Source organism: Pavona decussata, unplaced genomic scaffold, assembly GCF_977016875.1.
Source record: "Pavona decussata unplaced genomic scaffold, jaPavDecu1.1 SCAFFOLD_92, whole genome shotgun sequence".
NCBI classification, from domain to species: Eukaryota; Metazoa; Cnidaria; class Anthozoa; order Scleractinia; family Agariciidae; genus Pavona; species Pavona decussata.
In genome coordinates, this window is record NW_028145509.1 from 1,045,982 (window position 1) to 1,064,577 (window position 18,596).

The window sequence follows — 18,596 nt, forward strand, 5'->3', positions numbered from 1 at the left end:
ACGAAGAAAAAGACAAAAGGAGGCTCTGCTCACAGGGTGGGTGGGGGTGGGGTTTGGCAAAAATAGCAAACAAGAATAATTCTGCATGGAACACGTCGAAAATAGAACATCTAATCTAATCTAAACGGTCAGGGAAGTATACAATAAGCAAGGGACCGCAAATGCTGCAAGTATACGCAGGATCTGTAAAAGATGTAACCAGCAAAAATAACCTGAGTTACGTACAAAAAGATAGATGACTCAAATTTCTGCAAGGCTGATAGAAGCCCGGTACTGCAAAACAAAAATTAAACATTGCTGTGCAGAGAAATTGCCAACCCTTTTCCGTTGGTATGTTATCACGTGACGCGTGAGATTTTTCTTGGAGGAAATATTTCGCACGTGCGATAAGGAAAAACTCGCGTGAGTCACGCTGTGTTAGTCACGCCATGGCTTCCTTTCTTAGTAACTTTAATTTCGACTACAGCTTCGGTTTTCTTGGCGTATTTTTATCACTAATGGAAAAACCAATTAAGGATTGAAATGACATAATAAATAATAAATTTTACATGTGATTCGAAAAAGCAAAACAAATAGATTATATTGCCGCAGAGCAGTGCAGCCGGGTCGACGCAATGCGACGCATTTTCCATGGAGCGGCCCCTAATATGGAGGTTCTATTGTTCTAAAGAACCAATCAGGAAGTCGATGGGGTTAATTGGCGCCTAGAAATTACTGTTCTCCAATTTCGAAAATTCATTCATCGGTGTTTATCACTTGACAGCTAAGGAAGATGGTAAGGTGTTATGTTTTTTTCCCCTGTCTTTATCTACGATCGACGCAGAACTGTTGTGAATGACCCAGGTAGCTTTAAATATTTCCCTTACAAGCAGACGAGCTAATTTTAATGGTGTTCAAAGTACGCCCACCTCTTTGTAGTCTTTGTAAAACTAGCTCGATTTAGAACCCAAATTGGAAGGAGTCTTTATTGTCATTTGTCACCATCCTTTTAACTTGGGAATCGCACTAATCTTTAATCGCCTGTTTTTGTGGACGCTAAAAAGTCATTAGTCGATGTCTAGTGCCGGCCGCAGAAAGGGAAGCGATGAAATTTTCCCGCTACGCCTTCGGTAGTTACGCACATAAACTTTAATACCGGATCTCTTTGTACACTATTATTCCTGTTGAAGTAATGTATTATTTAGTACCGTGAATATTCATTACTATTTACAATAAGCAAATATTCTCGGGCTTTGTTTCGACTCTGAAAGACGAAACTGTGCCACGATCGAAGCTTCGTTCTATTTAAGCTTATAATTTTGTAATGGATGAAACAAACCTCGAACAAATTCTTTCCTTGTATAAGCTTAATTATGAGAGTGCTACAATAAGCAGAGCAGTGGTTTGTCGTCTTCAGTTAAATTTCTTGATTATTACAATTGGAACTTTTCGCTCTCAATTTTTTCCTACTAAATTATTTAACTTGAAAGTTGATAGAAAAACATTTTGTATTTTGAATATGAATCTCCTTCTTGGGCAGATTCTTAATTATGAAGTCCTGGTACGAGCTGAAACCTAACAAAACACAAAACATGATTTAATTGCCAAGACTTTTTAGCCACCAATCACATTCAAGATTGATTGTGGTACAGGTGTAATACTTTAAGTCTGTCTCATCAATATCAGGCAGGCATGCAAATATTAAACAAATCAAACTCATAAATATTAAAAGAGTGCCTGAGGGCACAAATTTTATCCTTATATATCAACTACATTACTCATGGCACAAGTAGAGAGATTTTGTCTTAAATCAAGACATTCCATCTTTGGGCAGCAGTGATCATTTTCTTTACTCTCATAACCTGTTATGTCTGATGAATAAGGAGAATGAGTCACTGATCTACAGGATTTTAAGCAGGCATATTTTACATGCAGGTGTCCTTGTTTATCAAGATACTGATCAAGCTGTTAGTCTCCAAAAATATTAAAGCTGCAATTTGGAACTTATAATTTGCATGCTTGACTCATTTCCCATTTTTAATTATTTCTTTTCCCCTTATATCACTATGATTACCTAGATTTTAAACCTGATTCTCAGTTCCTTGCCAAGTTTTTTGTCAGTTGACAACCAAAGATGATTTTTAGAGTCATAATTTTTCGTCTTTTGGCAAGATCAAATGGATACCATTGTTACACGTACTCGGCAATTTGAGGGGAGCATTTTTGGGTTCAAATTAAAAGCCCATTAAAAATATACAACAACATAATTGTGTAAAACTTAACATTTGTTTCCTAGAATTTCTACATGACTCAGTCTTCTCATAGTTAGTTTCACAACATCATTGTCTTTCATTTTAACTTTGACACTTCTGGAATAAGTGGTTATCTATACCTCAAGTGCTTGAATAATTTAACGTATCAGTCATTTTCAGCCGTGGCTTCACCCTCCCCTCCCCTGGGATTACCTTTAGCTTCATTCTAATGAAAGTTTATTCAGGCCAAACTATTACAGTCAATCCATGCCACGCGTGACCTGACTGTATTTCCAAGAATGAAATGAACATTTAAACTTCTCTTTGTAATGTGCGGCATTTGAATGAAATGTTGGACATTTTTCTGGAAATCTTTCCGAAAAAGATGCATTACTGAAAAAAAAAAGATTCAAAATACTTGGGAAACAATTGTTATTCTTGAAATACTTAATGCTGTAATGTAAAGAAAAATTATCAATTTTATGCCGTCACTAAACTAGGGAAATTTTTACAGGAACTCTGAAATCTCGTTGGCGATGTTCAAAACTGAGATGTTCAAATTTCAAAAATACCGGTCATACGTGATGTGGATTGACTGTAAGTCTCAGATACTGTGTGATACCTAGTCAGTATTTCTGTTCACCCTGCGCTGGATCTTTGCATTGTTCCCTTTGTTCTAAGAAGTTTGAAATATTCCAAGGTTCTGCACACATTTAGTTGCCAGGTCTTATACCCAGTGTGTTGTGATGTCTTATTAAAAATAAATTAAAAAACAATGCAATAGACATGTATACAAAACTATAAATTTTAAAATTAAATGCCTTCTTTTTCCCATGGGAAAATAATCAGGTGTAACCAATTTTGTCAGTTTACCTGAGTGTTGATCAATAATATTGTTCATAATATTATTGTATAGGTCCAGAAAATATCTATACCCCTGACCCCCCCCCCTCCCATGTCCCTATTCCTTCTGTGAGGGTGGGGGGTGGGGAATATGGATATTATCTAGAACTGAACATGAAATTTTTTAATTTAACAGTAATTTCTTGGCATGTTAATTGGCCCATTTGTTTGTTTTCAGTCTAATGGCCATTTTTTGTAACTTACAGTAAGGTGATTGTGGGCTGTACAGTGTAGTTACACTTTCTTATTAAGCACTTGAATTTATTATTAATTAAAATGTAAACGCTGAGTTCGTATGTTGGAAAACTTAATATTAAACCTTGTTAAATTTGTTTTTTAGGCTGACCAACTAACTGAGGAACAAATTGCAGGTATAGTAAATTTTCCTTTTATTACTTGGTGTTTTTATCAAATTGTTTATATTTCTTGAAATCCTCCAAACTAAGGCTCTTCTTCTACTTTAGGTACGCTACATGTACACTGTACATGTAGTTTTACGTTAAATTCACGTAACCCTACCGTTACCACTGATCGATTTTTGACAACTTTTGATGGCTGTCCAATGGGTTCCATGTAACTTGACCAATAAAAATCAAAGACAAATATGTTGAATGCAGAGTTGTGGAATTTAAAAAATAATATTTAAGGGTTTAATTCTTTGGCACAACCAAGTGGCAGTCGCGTAAGATGGAACCCATCAAAAGTGTCAATTGAAAGATTTGTGGAAAAGATGTCAAAAACTAAATGTAGAGTGGTTGCGGTGCTGTAATGATCAACAATGTACTTTACAAATGACTAAAATCTTCCACATAATAGATTCCTTGAATTGTTTTGAAAAATCTTGCAAAACAATATTTATCCCAGTGCTGGAACATACTGCTGATCAAAGAGCTTACCAAATTTTGGATGAACAATAATATTTTTAGTCTTTGTAGCTTACTATTTTTGTACATTCTTCCTTAGAATTCAAGGAAGCATTTTCACTTTTCGACAAGGATGGAGATGGTACGATCACCACAAAGGAACTAGGAACAGTGATGAGATCTCTTGGCCAAAACCCGACTGAGGGGGAACTTCAAGATATGATCAATGAAGTTGATGCTGATGGTAAGATTAAATCATACTTGTTAATTGTTTGAGTAAAATCTTGTTAATAAGATTTTGATATTGCTCAAGGCATTCTTGCAGCTTTAAGCTAGACATCAGGTGAGTACAATTTGCAGGGTTGTCATTAAGTTTTCAGCCGCATGTGGCATTAAGCTTCTCACCGTAACAATCTTGTTAATGTCTGAGTAAAATGACCCTTCAGCTATCAAGATCAGCCGTAACATCAAGGTTCTTTCAAGGGTATCAGCCGTGACAGGTGTTACGGGTTACGGCCCTCAATGACAGCTCTGCAATTTGGTACTATTGAATACTAGATTAAAAATCTTTGCTTAATTTTCTTCCATTTGTTTTGTCCGTTCTTTTCTTGTGAACAGGAAATGGGACAATTGATTTCCCGGAGTTCCTGACTATGATGGCGCGGAAAATGAAAGACACTGATACAGAGGAGGAAATTAGGGAGGCCTTCCGTGTTTTCGACAAGGACGGCAATGGCTTCATCAGTGCTGCTGAGCTGCGACATGTAATGACAAATCTGGGAGAGAAGCTTACGGATGAAGAAGTTGACGAGATGATCAGGGAAGCAGATATTGATGGAGATGGTCAAGTCAATTACGAAGGTGAATCTTTAATCCGACATAACAAGTACACTCTAATATTTGTGGGGGGTGGGGAGGGGGACCATGGCCAGTGGTAAAGGGGATGGCAACTGGGGAATAGAGAAGGGGGCAGGATGTTCATACTCCCCTCCCGTGTTCCCCATTGAGACAGACCCTCATGTACAGACATTTTTGGTTGACATGTTGTTCTTTGATCTGTTATTTTAATGTCCTGTCTAAATATTGGACAGTGGCAAGAGAAGTTAGACACTGGCCATTATAAGTAAGGCAAAAAGGAAAAGTTGCACTACAAGCCTATTAAAATGGCCCAAACGGCCAGAGCTTAGCACGGTTTCTGTAGCATGAAGCAACTAGGAGTATTGCTACTCCCCCCTTCCATCGCAGGGTTACCCCCAGCAGTATGTCGCCGGTACCCATTTATACACCTGGGTGATGAGAGACAATGTGGAACAAAGTTTCTTGTCTATGTATTACTAAGGAAACAACACATCAATGAAGAGACCAACCTAGCCTCGAACCATGAACCTTCCGATCTTCTGATCGTCCAATCAAAACTCCGACGTGCTAACCACCTGACCAACATGCCTCCACGGCCATTAGTAAGAGTAGGTTATACATTGTAAGTCTCAATGTTGAAGATCATTTTAAAGTGAAGAGAGGCATACTTTTAGATTATTTTGGGCTCAGGTTTTATATTTTATCAGTTGATTGTTTGCTACTGTCCTCTTTCGCAACCATTTTTATTACCAAGGAGGCCTTGCAGAAAATTATCTTTTTTTTTTTATTATTATTATAATGAAAGTAATGTGCTATCGGTTTTATTGTTGAATTGTTTGGATTCAAAGAATTCTCTTTTAAAACTCCCGTCTAGAATTTCTGGAAAACCTAGAACCTGCAGTTTTGAAATTTTCTTCCTAAATCAGGGCCCTGAATATTTTTTGGTTGTTGTTTTGGATCTCCTTGAAGAAAAGGAAAGCTGTGTGAGTCCTGAAATAGAACTATGGTGGCATTCAAAAAGGTTTAACTTAAATGTGCATCCATTCAATAATGCAATGTATGTCAGTCTTAAATATGGATGACGCATGGAGCAAGTTAATGCCAAAGTTTGTGTCATATGAACTGACTTTGGAAGATTGCTTCTCTCCAACTCATAATTATTCTCTTTTACCTTTTAATTTTACTTTATCACAGAGTTTGTGAAGATGATGACTTCAAAGTGAAGTAACCTTCCTCTTCCAGTTATCTGGACAAGGTGTTTTAAATATAGGATTGCACAGAAAGCTTAATAGATAGAACATGCACATTTTTATTCCAGTTTATTCCCCTTTGATAGCATATAAACACTGTATTGTAAAATGAAAAATTATTAATTTATAAATTTATTATTATTTATTTATAGAAAAGAGTATTCTCTAAGTTGAGTCATCAAAATAGTGCTTGAGTTAAGTTATATATTTACTTAATAATAATCTATAATAATTGAATAACTGCAACTGTCATAATTTAAAATTAAACCTTTCTTTAAATACACCATTTTCACCTTCACAATATCAACATCTCCCTTTGCTGCCAAATTACTGTGCTTTTCAATAACACGAACTCAGAAGTTTAAACCCCAGGCAATGATTGTGCTAATTAACATACTTCTGTAAATCATTAGTAAAATCATGACCTTTCAGCACAGCTGATACCAGCTTTTTAAATCGATCCGATACAAGTACGATATTTACTGATATTTGGCATTTGTTTCGACATCGATACGGTTATTGTGAAGTTGTCATCCAAGACTTTTCTCGCCTTGAAAAGTCTGTATTGGAGTTCTTAGGTACAATGTACTTTGTTTGCTTGCATGCATTGACCATGTACTGAGTGTATTGCTACCTTGCTTACGGCACTGTACTTACTATCGTAAAATGAAGGCTGTAACAATTGCTAGACCAAATAAACCATTAGCACCATATACCACATGCTTGGAATCGTATTCCTTGTCCTTTTGTTTCTCTTTAATGTTCCAAGGAAGTTCACGTGGTTTGTGATAACGGCAGTGTTGCGCTTACGTTGGACAATGTCATTATGTTATACCAGTTCCCACTTGTGAACGGAGGGTCATCACCCCTAACCCGTGTGGCAGGTGCCAGCAAAGGGACGAGAAGAGGAGAAAAGGGGCGAAGCGAGGGGAGGGAAAAGACGTTCCTTTTTTCTCAGCCTCCCATCGTGCTCCGCGCTTTTCCCCCGGGGAAATGGGGGGGGGGGGGGGGGAGAGACACCTTGCGTGCATGTCCGATTCTCCTTTTTGGCGCCTACCACGCATGCTTTAAGAATGCCTGAAATAAGCGCAAAAATGAGTGAAAAAAAACCTTTTTTGTACCTGTGTGTTCTCCGGTCCGCACAATTTTATCACGCATAGGTTGACCAGGCTTATTAACTTAGAAGGGCACGTGCTTTGGGCAGTTAAAACTTCCTCCCACAAACCCGGTGGGCATAGTATGTTGAAGTGTATAATTATAACAATTTTTTAATTTGCTTGATGAAATCGACCAAAAAAAAATCCCTATTTAGTTTTGTTCCTCGGGTTCGGGACGGATGAAAACGAGAAATTATACCTCCGGTTGCGGTTTACGGCAAACGTGAAATTCACGTTTTAAATGTTTTCTTGAAATGAAGAGTACAAAGATGAGAATAGTGCAAACCAATTCTGGCCTTTGATGCTAACACAAAACTACTCGATTTGACAGAGAACCTTAAAACAACAAGCGGCAAATATAGGACAACATGGTCAGGTGGTCATAACTAACGTTTGCCGTAAACGTCATTCTTAACCAGGTCTATGCCAGTTGCGCGGTTTCTTTGTTCCTCAGTTCTTTTTCGGGTGCGGAGGAAGAAAACTGTAGACAAAGTTATGACTGGAGACATGTGGAATGCTCACAACGGAACAACTGAGGAATAGGGAGACCGTTACAGTCGGTGATCCTGTATTACTGTCACAGCTACTGCATCCCACCGGAAGTGAAATTTTAGGTTTTATACGCCCCAAACGCGGGGGAAAAATACAAGGAATTTTTTCTTTCGATTTTCATACAAGCACAATGTGAAGATTTGACTGGCAAGCAAATAAAAAAAAAATGTCATATACACTTAAAATTTGTAAGAAAATAAAACTCCACTGGTTTCGTCTTTTTAAGGACGGTGCCTACCTTTGTTACTGCGCATCTCGAGATACTCGGGTTTCCTATGGGTGGTACCTACTAATACAGGGATATTTTTGCGCGGTTTAAACTATTCGGGGTAAGCAGAACTTAGCAAGTGCTCTTGGTATCCAAAAAGAAAATGGGGGCAACCATGCATTTTTCAGAGATAATAAAGCTTCAATATGAAAAAAAAAACATCATACATTGCTTTGTGTTTTACTGCTTTTTGGAATTGTTGTTGCTTAATTATCTCTGAAAAATGCGTCGTAGCCCCAAATTTTCCTTTTGGAATCAAATAGCCCTTGCTAAGATCTGCTTTTCCCGCAGTGATAAACCGCGCATAAATACTTCTATATTAGTAGGCCCCGTCTTATTTGTCAGAGATTGCAAGCCCAAGGCCCGACTAAAAAATATCCCTAGTTAGCTAGATTCATTTTAATGTGGCACGGGAATGTGTTGTTTCGTAGTCCAAAAGGGATGTACAATGTTTGATTTCAAAGACAGAAAATGAGTGACATTCAGTACTTTGCAAGTAAGAAAATGGAGAAAAGTTAGTTTTTAACTTTTCTCCATTTTCTTACTTGCAAAGTAAAATGTCGCTTAACACAATAACGGGAAAAACAACGACACACAAGGGATAACTGTGCCTGATGACAACCTCGTTACCATGTAAATTTGAAAGCCCTTGGGAACGAGGTTGCCGTGAAATTTTGTTCGAAATTTCTCGACTTTCCGTGTTACTCTGATGAAGAGAAACACGACACTGGTGTTCGTGAGTATCGATATTTTCAGCTAGACTGGGCCGATATTTGTGATCAACATGTCGAACCCACGGCCTTGCCAGCATGAAGAACGGGCATCCCCGCAAGCACGTATACCTCCCCCCCCCCCCCCCACCCCTCCTTTTCTGCAAGATGAAAGTTGGAAGGAAATAAAATTACTGTTTATAAAGGGTGCTTGGGTATGAAATATTGTAAACTTGCTGTGAGTTGAATTTTAATGTTTCAAACTTTAAGTACAATAAAACAAAAAAGGGAGTAAATATAAGAGCATAAACCATCTGCTTCACTTGTTGCTCATCATCTTAACGAACTCTGAAATGAAAAGAATAAAAAGAAGATCGATAACAACGAAAGGGTACACAAATCTACTGTTGTATGGAGGGAGACTCGCTTTATTTCAAGAAAAAAGTCACCAGAGTGTCTGATCTCTCATCTTGCGGAAAGCGAAGCCGTGTCGCAAATTGTTTGGTTCCCCCGTGAATAGGGAAAGTCCGGCTGCATTCCCTATTCCCGGCACAGCTAAGTTAGTGACAACAAATCAATTCTAAAATGCCGGGTCTAAGTGCTTCTTGTGGCTTTCTAGTTCACTTTTATAGTGATTTGGCGAACTAGGAAAACAAAACTCGTTTTATGAACCAGTTTGTGGCCACGCACCACGCGCGCTATGGTACGCGTGCGCGAGTAAGACATGCCACGATGAATCACAAATCTGCCGAGCATGCGCACTCATTTTGCCGCTGTGTCGCCACGATATTAGTCATGATTAGTGGTTTGCTCGAGACTGCATTGAACAAGCTGTAAGCTGAGCTGTTGTCGTTTTTGGTTTTATATTTAATATAGATGGAAGAACATGGCACTTATGTACACAGCCTCAAGACTAACAACAAAAAAAATGAGGCTTGAGCCGGATTCCCAGGGCTCCTGTAATCCTGGTTCAGTCCTCCACCAGCTTAGCTATCAAGGGAGCTGGTCATTTTGTGACCAATAACATAACCGTGGGAGATAAATACGCGGAAAGTAAAAAATATATCAAATATCGCATATGAGAACTGAGGATGAAAGATCAAGTAGAGGACTGACCATTGACGAAACGCAACAGTTGCGAAACGAAAGCCTGATTGGAACAGGCATGACCGGGACTCGAACCCATGACCCCTGCGTTGCTGGACTGTGCTCTGTCAGCCAACTGGGAGCTAGTCATTTTGTGAGTTCGTTATGTACCCGTGCAAGATAGTTGTTTTGTCAGTCTTATTCTTTTGTTTTCTTTCTGTACAATTACAGAGATTTTTTCTTTGTAGTTCGTCTCTATTCCACGAACGAAATGAGTTTGTTTTACCTTCAAAACTGACTTGTCCGTCTGAGTCGAGGTCAGCCTCTTTCATCATTTCGTCGATTTCCTCGTCAGTCATCGCTTCACCCAAATTCGTCAACACCTGAAAACAACACCTTGCTCAAACTCAGGGAAATATTCACCAAAATGCTGGGGTGGGTGGGGTGGGTCATCCTGTGATGAGGAGGCGTCCCATTCTGGGAATTTAAGGGCGAAAGTCCCACACTGCAGAGATTTACTCGAATACGACTCTATCTTAAGTAAGAGCAACCTTTGTCGCAGACGCAAAACATTTATCGCATGATTCCTCGTTTAGACATGTTCACAATTGTCGATCAATCAAAAAAATCAATTCATCCGCCGCATCGTGCAGTTAGCTGGAACTGTGCGAGTGGCCAAATACACTCTCTGTGCGCGCTGAGCTCCGAAGTGCCAACCGCGCCTTGGCTGTCATTTGTACAGTTTGAACATTTACTGGGACTATTGTTTTTTTTTTATCTTATTAACCTGTTTCAGTTCATCCGAAGATATATAGCCACTGCCGTCGCTGTCAAACACGTTGAAAGCGTTCCTTAGTTCGTCTTCCATCGTCATGTTAGCTTGTTTGGCAGCCATTAACTGAAGAAACTCGTCGAAGTCTATTTCACCACTGCCTGCGCAGAAAGAATAATAGAGAGAAAAAATCAACAAAACGATCATGATGGTGGAAGGACATAACCGGTGGGCATTGCTAATGAACGTTATTCAGCGCCGATTTCATTAAGTGTCAATGTCATAAAGTATACAAAGGTTTTAGCGTTAAAACAGAAATTTATTACAACTGAACCTTATCCGAGACCAGGCTTTTTTTGCTGTTGTTGTCCTTTCGGGCCGGGGTGTGTGTGTGTGTGTGTGTGTGTGTGGGGGGGGGGGGGGGTGTGGGGGGGCTCCCCTTCATAACTTCGCAAGAATAAAAGCTATGACGATGAGACTTGGAGGAGAGAGAGTACGTCCAAGGATGTTTCCGTTGAGGTGCCAACAAGAAGTGACGCCATATGACGTTGTAATGACATCATGATTGTCAAATGGTGGCCATCTGGATCCGGCATGTTGGATTTCTTGATTTCCCCAAAAACTTCAGGGACGCGCCGCAATTGTACGTAAAGTAATCAAAACCATTAAAGGAACACTCATATGGGCTACAAATATAAAAGTTACATAAAGAAAAGTAACTTTTATTCATTTTAAAAAGAGATTTTCTATTTTCTAAAAAATGGCTTGTCAAAAATTGGTTGCCATGGCAACATCAAAGTCAACGAATAGCAACCGATGCTTAAATTGTTTCCAAATAAATTTCCTGAAAATTCCTAAAGTTTCAGGCCGTTTAATCAAATATTAAGAAAAAATATTCAGGTTCAAAGTCGCCGCAGGCAGAATCCGTCCCTACCCGGTCTAGCTAGGGTTAGAAAGAAAATGCACGAGAAATTTGTCCAAAAATCGTCTGAAGTCTTGCATCACGTTCACCAACGAAAATTAGAAACAGTTATAAAAATGAGTTTACAGCTTAACCTTTAAATGGGCAATAAAAAAGTCGAAGGAAAAAATTGTATTGCATACAATACAGATTTTAACACTTCACGAATCATATCTCAAAGATAAGACAAAATTATATTTATATCCAATGGTGGGTAAGCGTAATCGTTGCTTTGTAGACTTCTATAGTCGCAGTTTACTGTCTTTGTTTATAGTAGGCCCACATCAGCCCTTTGGCTGACCAACTTATTAAATAGATGATGATGATGATGATGATGATGATGATGATGATGATGATGATGATATATCTATATTTCAGAAACAACAAAAATGTTGCACAAAGCAGACCTGAATTCTCCTTTATGCAACACTTGCTACGGGACATGCTCATTCTATTTCAGAGCATGTTACACTAAGCAACGTTTCATACATCTCGTCTCGTGACGGCACGACAAAATTGCGAGACATGTTGCAAGATAATTTGCCCAGTATCACATGGGCTTAACGTTGTTATCAACAGAAGTACTTGATCCCCAACAGTAACACCCGAGGAACATTCTATACTCTTGGAAACTGATCCCGTCAACACATAGTTCTTTCTCAGAACTCCCTCTTCCTCTCCCCTGCATTGGGTGTGGCGCTTGTCAACACCAGCTATCATTAATTTTATTGAAAGTAAGGGTGCTACGCAGATGCCTCAAATTGTATTTCTCTTGGCAAGAACTTCTCCCTGGCAGCAAGCAGGTCATACCCCACAAGAATTCCTAAACCCTTGGGACTGAGCGATACTGACCGTCCTTGTCGACCTCAGATATCATTGCCTGTACGTCTTCTTCAGAGGGGTGCTGTCCCAATGCCTCGAACACCTGCTTGAGTTCCTTTGTCGATACGGTACCTCCACCGTCTTTGTCGAACACTTGAAAAGCCTCCCTGTATTCTGATAATGAGAAAATGTATTAAAATATTGTTCTTGTCTTTTTGTGGAATTTTACAGAGGCGGATGTAGACCTTCCGGTAAGTGTGATGAGAGGGGGGGGGGGGGGGGGAGAACGGGTCTCAGGTCTCAGCTCAGCAGGGGGGAGAGGGTACACCTAGATCCACAACTGTTTTATGCTGTCAAAGGTATTTCACACTTCATGTGAATCATTCGTGGCGTGAAAACTGATGATTTTGTCTCACTTCGAAATATGATCGACATTCAAGAAACGGTAATTTGCGTTGGTGCTCCGGCCGCAACTTGATGTAAACACGCGACGGATTAGAGAAGACAGTCAACTCTCTCGTAAGCGACCACCCTTGGCGCACGACAAAGTGGTCGCTTACGGGAGGTGGTCGCTTACGGGAAAGATCAACATAATAAGCCTAAGACTGGATTGATAAGTTGATTACATAAAAATATTACCTTAGCAGCTAAAATTGGGCAAATAGAAACTAATTTATTTGATTTTTTCATTCTTCTGATGAAACTTTGTATACCATTTTGGAACAGATCACTGTAACAATTCCCGTTTACCTACAGATCTAATTATAGCTATCTTCTCTGTCTGTAAACTTTTATTATCTGTCAGCAGTCCGGGGCAGCGTCATTAAAAATTGAATTCTTGTCACTTCTGAGTAATGATTTACCAACGATCACACGTGATTAGGTCGGGTGGTCGCTTAGCGGAAACAGAAAACAAAAGAATATGTGTAATTTCTGGCCTAAAAAGTGGTCGCGGTCCCTTAAGAAATTTGAGTGGTGGTCGCTTACGAGAGAGCTCTTGAAACAGTATTTAAGTGAGAAACAAAACGGTTGTTTACGAAGTGGTCGCTTACGGGAGGTGGTCGCTTACGAGAAATGGTCGCTATGAGAGAGTTGACTGTACAAAACTGATTTGAACCCGCGAGACAGGCGCAAGCAGTTTCTAATTTATCCAAGCTATTTAGTGGTGTGTGTGCTTAAGGGTATGTGTGAAAAGAAACATTTGTTTCAACAGTTCTATTTCTTAATTAAGTCAGAACAGTATTGATGAAAATAATCTGTGTCGTAACATAATCGGTTATGAAACCAACTGCAGCGAGCCTATATGAAAGGGTGAAATTAGAAAACCGGTGCTAAAAGATGACAATCAATTAAAGCAAGTGACACACTCGGACACCAACCCACGGCCTGGCCAGTACCTTACGCATGCGCACAGGTACTGGCCAGGCTGTGGGCTGGTGTCCGAGTGTGTCACTTGCTTTAATTGATTGGCTAAAAGATGAGAAAGTGCTACAAAAACAAAGACTTGTAAAAAGAAAAAGAAAAAAGAAAACCGTTTCACCCGCTATTTCTTCGTCTGTAAATTTGTCAGCCTGTAAAAAGAAAAGCATTTTAGTGGATAAACATGGTTTAAACGCAGCTATTTCAAATATAGTTAACGTTGTTAAAATTTACTTACGCGACAAGACCGAAAGGTGGTATGGGTAGCCGTAAATCTTTTGTAATTCTGTTGTGACTTCAAGGTTGCCAGTGCGATAGGATGAGAGAAAATACCATTAACATTTGCCCCTGTCATTTATTTTTTGTAGGGGTGAGCAATTACCGATATCACCTTGCGGTCTTGTCATATCAGCAGTATATTATTTATTTATAAAGGGAACCCCGAGCTCTGACAAGAGATTGACTTTTAAATGTTGGAAATACTGTCGTAATTCTAAATTTTATTTTGACAAGCGGAAATAGCATTCAAGTGTACTAGAAATAAGATATGATTATCGCCAATTTTCGGTTTTAAATTTCCCGCGCGCCGCCATTTTGGATTTTATGACGTCATACGATTGCCGTTATTGTCAGGGTAGTAGGTCGCATGTTACTGGTAACCGCTGTAATTTTATCACTAATTAAACTTACTAACTTCCCTCTAAAATATATAACTATATAACCGTTTACCTTTTTACTAGGACAGGCATTGGTCCTTGCCGATTATGAGACTTCTCCTCCTTCAAGCATTGCGACTGAATTATATTGCAAATTATTAAAAACTGAATCATTGTATAATGCAATTCCAGGCATTTGATTGGCTTAGCGGCCATGTTATATGAGTCATTATACCATGCCCGAGAACTAGCGGCCATTAAATTGTCTTCTTGTGTTGTTCTTGCAAAGCGAAATCAGCAAGATCTAGCAATATTTCTTAAATATACGTTGTCGGAAACTTTATAGCTGTGCGACGTCGATAAGTATGTAACAAAAAAAATGTTAAGCCTTTCTGTTAGACTGCATACAATATTCGCGTTTATGGTCCGGCTTGACATTTTGGGTGATCGCTTACGGGGATTCACCTGTAAAGCGAAGCGTGGGTCCGCGCGAGATGGGAGAGGCGCCCACACATGACAAGAACTTCGTATTCTCTTGAGCTTCAGGAGGTAATACGGCATGTATTATCTACAAGAAAACTTATGCAGTCAAGAGCCAGTTGTTCCCCTTACTTGTCAATTAGAAGTTTTCAAGGTTTTCTTTCGCGACATCGCCCATTCTACAAACAGTAGACGTTACGGAAAAGTTGTGACTGGTATCGATTGTACAATAAGATAAACAAGGCATATTTTAAACCAGCCTCTCAAAAAATTCTGGATTTTCTCTAAGTAGCAATTACTTAAAATGTTCTCAAATGCGATTTTCTCTTAGAATGTGGCATTTCGTTTGAATCTAAACCGACTCTCGTGTTGCAGATTACAGCGAAGTCAATTTTCCCAAAAACAGACGTCTCTCATGAGTGCCCTTCGTCTTCTTCTCAAAGGTCGCATTTCATTTACGAGGCGAAACGTAAACATCTTTTACGTACGCGGACAAGGCTTGTAAGGACCTTTCCTCCGGCTCTAGCAAGCTTCAGCTAAAACTATAAAAGCCGAACAACAGCTACATGGTTGTTTCTTTTGAAAACGTTTCCCTTCGTCAACGCTCGCTAAAAATTGTACGTACCCAATTTTGAAAACACACACCATTGAAAATTCATTTCGTGAACTTGTACATGGGCTTTTGTATATTTTTTTTAAACAGACGTTATTACAACTTTCAACAAACCACATGCTACTGTAAAAAGCTGTTGTGCTTAACTCTTAGCTTTAACCACAGGTTATCTGGCGGGAACAGAATGGACAAAGTACGAGAGCCTTATTTTAATGCAGCAGAAACAAACGAACACAGGCACACATTTTACATCGAACACAGTTCCGTTTTAACCACCGCAAGTCGCTTGAATTTACCCTACAGTCATATTATCAAAACACAAGTAACAGTGAATTCTTGAACACACTATTTACAATTCCAGGCTTATTTATCAGATTTTTAGTGGAGCAGGCAGCCTGCTAAAGTATAAAGACACTTACCATTTTGTTTGTGGGAAAATTGTCCCGTTAAATGCGCGCTTGTGTGAACCAGACCGGACTTCGGGCGTGAAATGATGAAATGGAAATTGATGCTTGACATAGCCCTTAATGATTGTCACATATGGACAGGTTTATTAACAAATAAATAAAATTTGCGTGTTAAAGGGCAAAGCGACGAGTGTTTGTCAGAACCAGCGATTTTCGTGGTACTTTGCCAAGGACGCGGGAGATACGAACAGGTACAAAGCAAACACATATAAACTTAACTTTTCCTGAAGTTAAAAAAGGGAAAAAAAGTTCGTGATCCTGATGAAAAAATGATGAAAGGGCTGAAAACTAACAATGGCTTAATTTAAATTAAAAAAGCAGTTTTGTCTCAAAAGATTGATGTTCAACTGGCTGTCACTGATTCCAAACGAGTATCAATTATAAATTTAAATGTTTTTGGTACTTGCAACTTAATAATTAAATACATATATCGGACAAGACGTTGCAATTGGCCACCGGCAGTATTGTAAAGAAGAATATTTTAGCAGCCATAACAGCTCTGAAGTTTAGACTCCGTTTACACAGAAATATGTTTTCAACGGTCTCGCTATTTTCCTTTTTTAAACTAATTACAAAATATATTTGCCCCAATCCATACCCGTTTTACCACTTTCAAAAGAAAATGGAGACATATTACCCGTTTATTTCACACCCAAACGGCTCAAAAAGCGCCGACACCCTTTATATGACAGCTAGGTAAGACGGTAAGGTAAGGTAAGGTAAGGTAAGGTAAGGTAAACTTTATTTTGCCAGGGTGGCCCATTCAGCAACGAGGCTGATATCCAGAGGGGCCCTATACTAAAAATATCATGAATAATTAAAAGATACAAGCAATAATATAAAAATTAAAGTATAAAATATAAACAAGCATGCAAAAATTTGTAAGAACCTAGCGTCTATAAAATTTAAAAATTGTAGGTATCAATTGAAGCTTTGATAGACGAAAGTAACTCGGCGTTTTGAATACTACGGGGTAAGAGGTTAAAAAGAGCTGAGCCCGAATATCTAAAAGTCCGTTTAGCAAGGCTAAGTTTGGGTTTATAGCCGAAAGGAGTGTCTCCATCCCCAAGTAATGCTTGCTTGTGGAAACTTCATATCGTTTCAACAACGTACCACAGTCAATTTTTTCTGCAGGGCGTTCCGGCTAGTTTTACGAGCAACAAGTGAATCCTGGCTGAAATAAATGAGGAACTGAATTGACGGATTCAATGATCAAATTAAATACACAAACCCAAAATTGGTTTCTAAAGGAATCCGTTGCATGTATATAAAGTATCAACTGTAATGTATTGTCAGTCATTAAAAAAATGCATAATTACGTTTTTTGATCTTGCCCAGTGCGGCACGTTTTTTTTTTTTTCGTACGAAGCAAGCCTAACTTAACCCGAGGGTTAGTCAGTCAATTTACTGTGAATTGGTGATTCCATTGTAATAACTAATCAATAAAGGTTTTCCAAAAGATTTTTGCCTTTAGTCTTGGCCTCGACTTGTCTTAACCTTCATCTTAAAGTTAACTTTGAAAAACATTTCAAAGAAGCAAGATAACCTAGATTAACCTTTTATTGATGGATCAGCGCCAATCGGCTTTCGAATCGTAATACTCAGCGGGTCATCCGCCGTGCTTACGAAACACGGGTTTGCCCGCGCTTGAGAGCCGCGGCATTGTTTCCATCTCTATAATGCGTCCATCTAAACTTAAAGGAGATGTGTCGCTTATTTTTACATACACCTGTTGATATATTAATTTTGAAACATTCATAGCGACGGTAAGCCGATTTACAGACATATATCGTTTTTAAAAACAGAGAAAAGACGTTTCCATAACATTCATATCATTTATGTTTCTAGATTGACAGGTAACCCCCGACGTCAAATGTGTCATATATGTGGTCCTTAAACTTGGCGAAAATACAATATTTTGTCAGGCTGTAGCTCGAGAATTCAATCTGGGAACCTTTTAATGCCCTCCACATTGATGGAACGATATTTCAACAGGCTACTCGAAAAAAAAAACGGTTTTCTTGTCGGGAATAATTTGTTTCACAGGTGGATATGAAAAATGTTACGTTTTTAACCTATGTTTTCTTGCTTTCAGCTATCATTTGGGAGCTAGTACAAAGTTTACTATAGTTCAAGTTCAAGTTCAAGTTTCAGTTTACTTACATTTGGATATAGTATTTACATTGTATATAGGAACATAGGAATAAAATAACAAATAAAAGGAGAAAAGAAAGAAGTTAATGGCTTTGGTAGATATTTAACTACTTTTTTTAACTGGTTGCTGCCAGGAGATGGCATTACCGAGTGATGAATCTGGCATTGTCTGTCCATTTTCTCCCTATACTGAATAAGGGAAGTTATCGTTCACCAGTGCACGGTAAATTGACGGCAGAATGTGCGCCTCTGTTGCATCGATGAACCATGAAACGCAGCAAGACAGAGGTTGACAAGGTCGTAATTAAACATGCGTTTTTCAAAACCAAAAAAACTTGGTTTGTCTGTAATGACAGATGAAGAACCGCTGTCAC

General features: G+C 38.8%; 2 protein-coding genes across 4 annotated transcripts; one reads left to right on the forward strand and one right to left on the reverse strand.

Annotated features, from left to right (window-relative positions):
* Window positions 1–682: 682 nt before the first annotated feature.
* On the forward strand, window positions 683–6,823 carry LOC146473748 (calmodulin). 2 transcript variants are annotated; one of them, XM_085117774.1, is made up of 5 exons: window positions 683–775; window positions 3,475–3,505; window positions 4,098–4,241; window positions 4,616–4,858; window positions 6,050–6,823. In XM_085117774.1, the coding sequence occupies exons 1-5, from the start codon at window positions 773–775 to the stop codon at window positions 6,076–6,078; spliced, it is 450 nt and encodes a 149-aa protein (XP_084973900.1). In that variant the 5' UTR covers window positions 683–772; the 3' UTR covers window positions 6,079–6,823. The 2 variants fall into 2 exon arrangements, with proteins under 2 accessions (XP_084973900.1, XP_084973899.1); XM_085117773.1 differs by lacking the exon at window positions 683–775 and adding an exon at window positions 820–843.
* A 2,206-nt stretch (window positions 6,824–9,029) lies between these two features.
* Window positions 9,030–16,139, reverse strand: LOC146473749 (calmodulin-like). 2 transcript variants are annotated; one of them, XM_085117776.1, is made up of 6 exons: window positions 16,021–16,139; window positions 13,974–14,004; window positions 12,464–12,607; window positions 10,666–10,811; window positions 10,165–10,261; window positions 9,030–9,140 (listed from the first exon to the last, which is right to left on the reverse strand). In XM_085117776.1, exons 1-6 carry the CDS (start codon window positions 16,021–16,023, stop codon window positions 9,112–9,114), a joined length of 450 nt encoding a protein of 149 aa, XP_084973902.1. In that variant the 5' UTR covers window positions 16,024–16,139; the 3' UTR covers window positions 9,030–9,111. The 2 variants fall into 2 exon arrangements, with proteins under 2 accessions (XP_084973902.1, XP_084973901.1); XM_085117775.1 differs by lacking the exon at window positions 16,021–16,139 and having other exon boundaries at window positions 13,974–14,037.
* Window positions 16,140–18,596: the final 2,457 nt, after the last annotated feature.

Bases quoted from the DNA above. Each gene is read 5' to 3' on its own strand.
- LOC146473748 (XM_085117773.1), top strand. The intron at 4,242-4,615 runs GTAAGATTAAAT...TCTTGTGAACAG, and splicing joins CAATGAAGTTGATGCTGATG to GAAATGGGACAATTGATTTC. The intron at 4,859-6,049 runs GTGAATCTTTAA...ACTTTATCACAG, and splicing joins TGGTCAAGTCAATTACGAAG to AGTTTGTGAAGATGATGACT.
- LOC146473749 (XM_085117775.1), bottom strand. From the start codon at position 14,022: ATGCTTTTCTTTTTACAGGCTGACAAATTTACAGACGAAGAAATAGCG. The intron at 12,608-13,973 runs GTGAAACGGTTT...TCTCATTATCAG, and splicing joins TACAGACGAAGAAATAGCGG to AATACAGGGAGGCTTTTCAA. The intron at 9,141-10,164 runs GTAAAACAAACT...TTTTCATTTCAG, and splicing joins CGGACAAGTCAGTTTTGAAG to AGTTCGTTAAGATGATGAGC.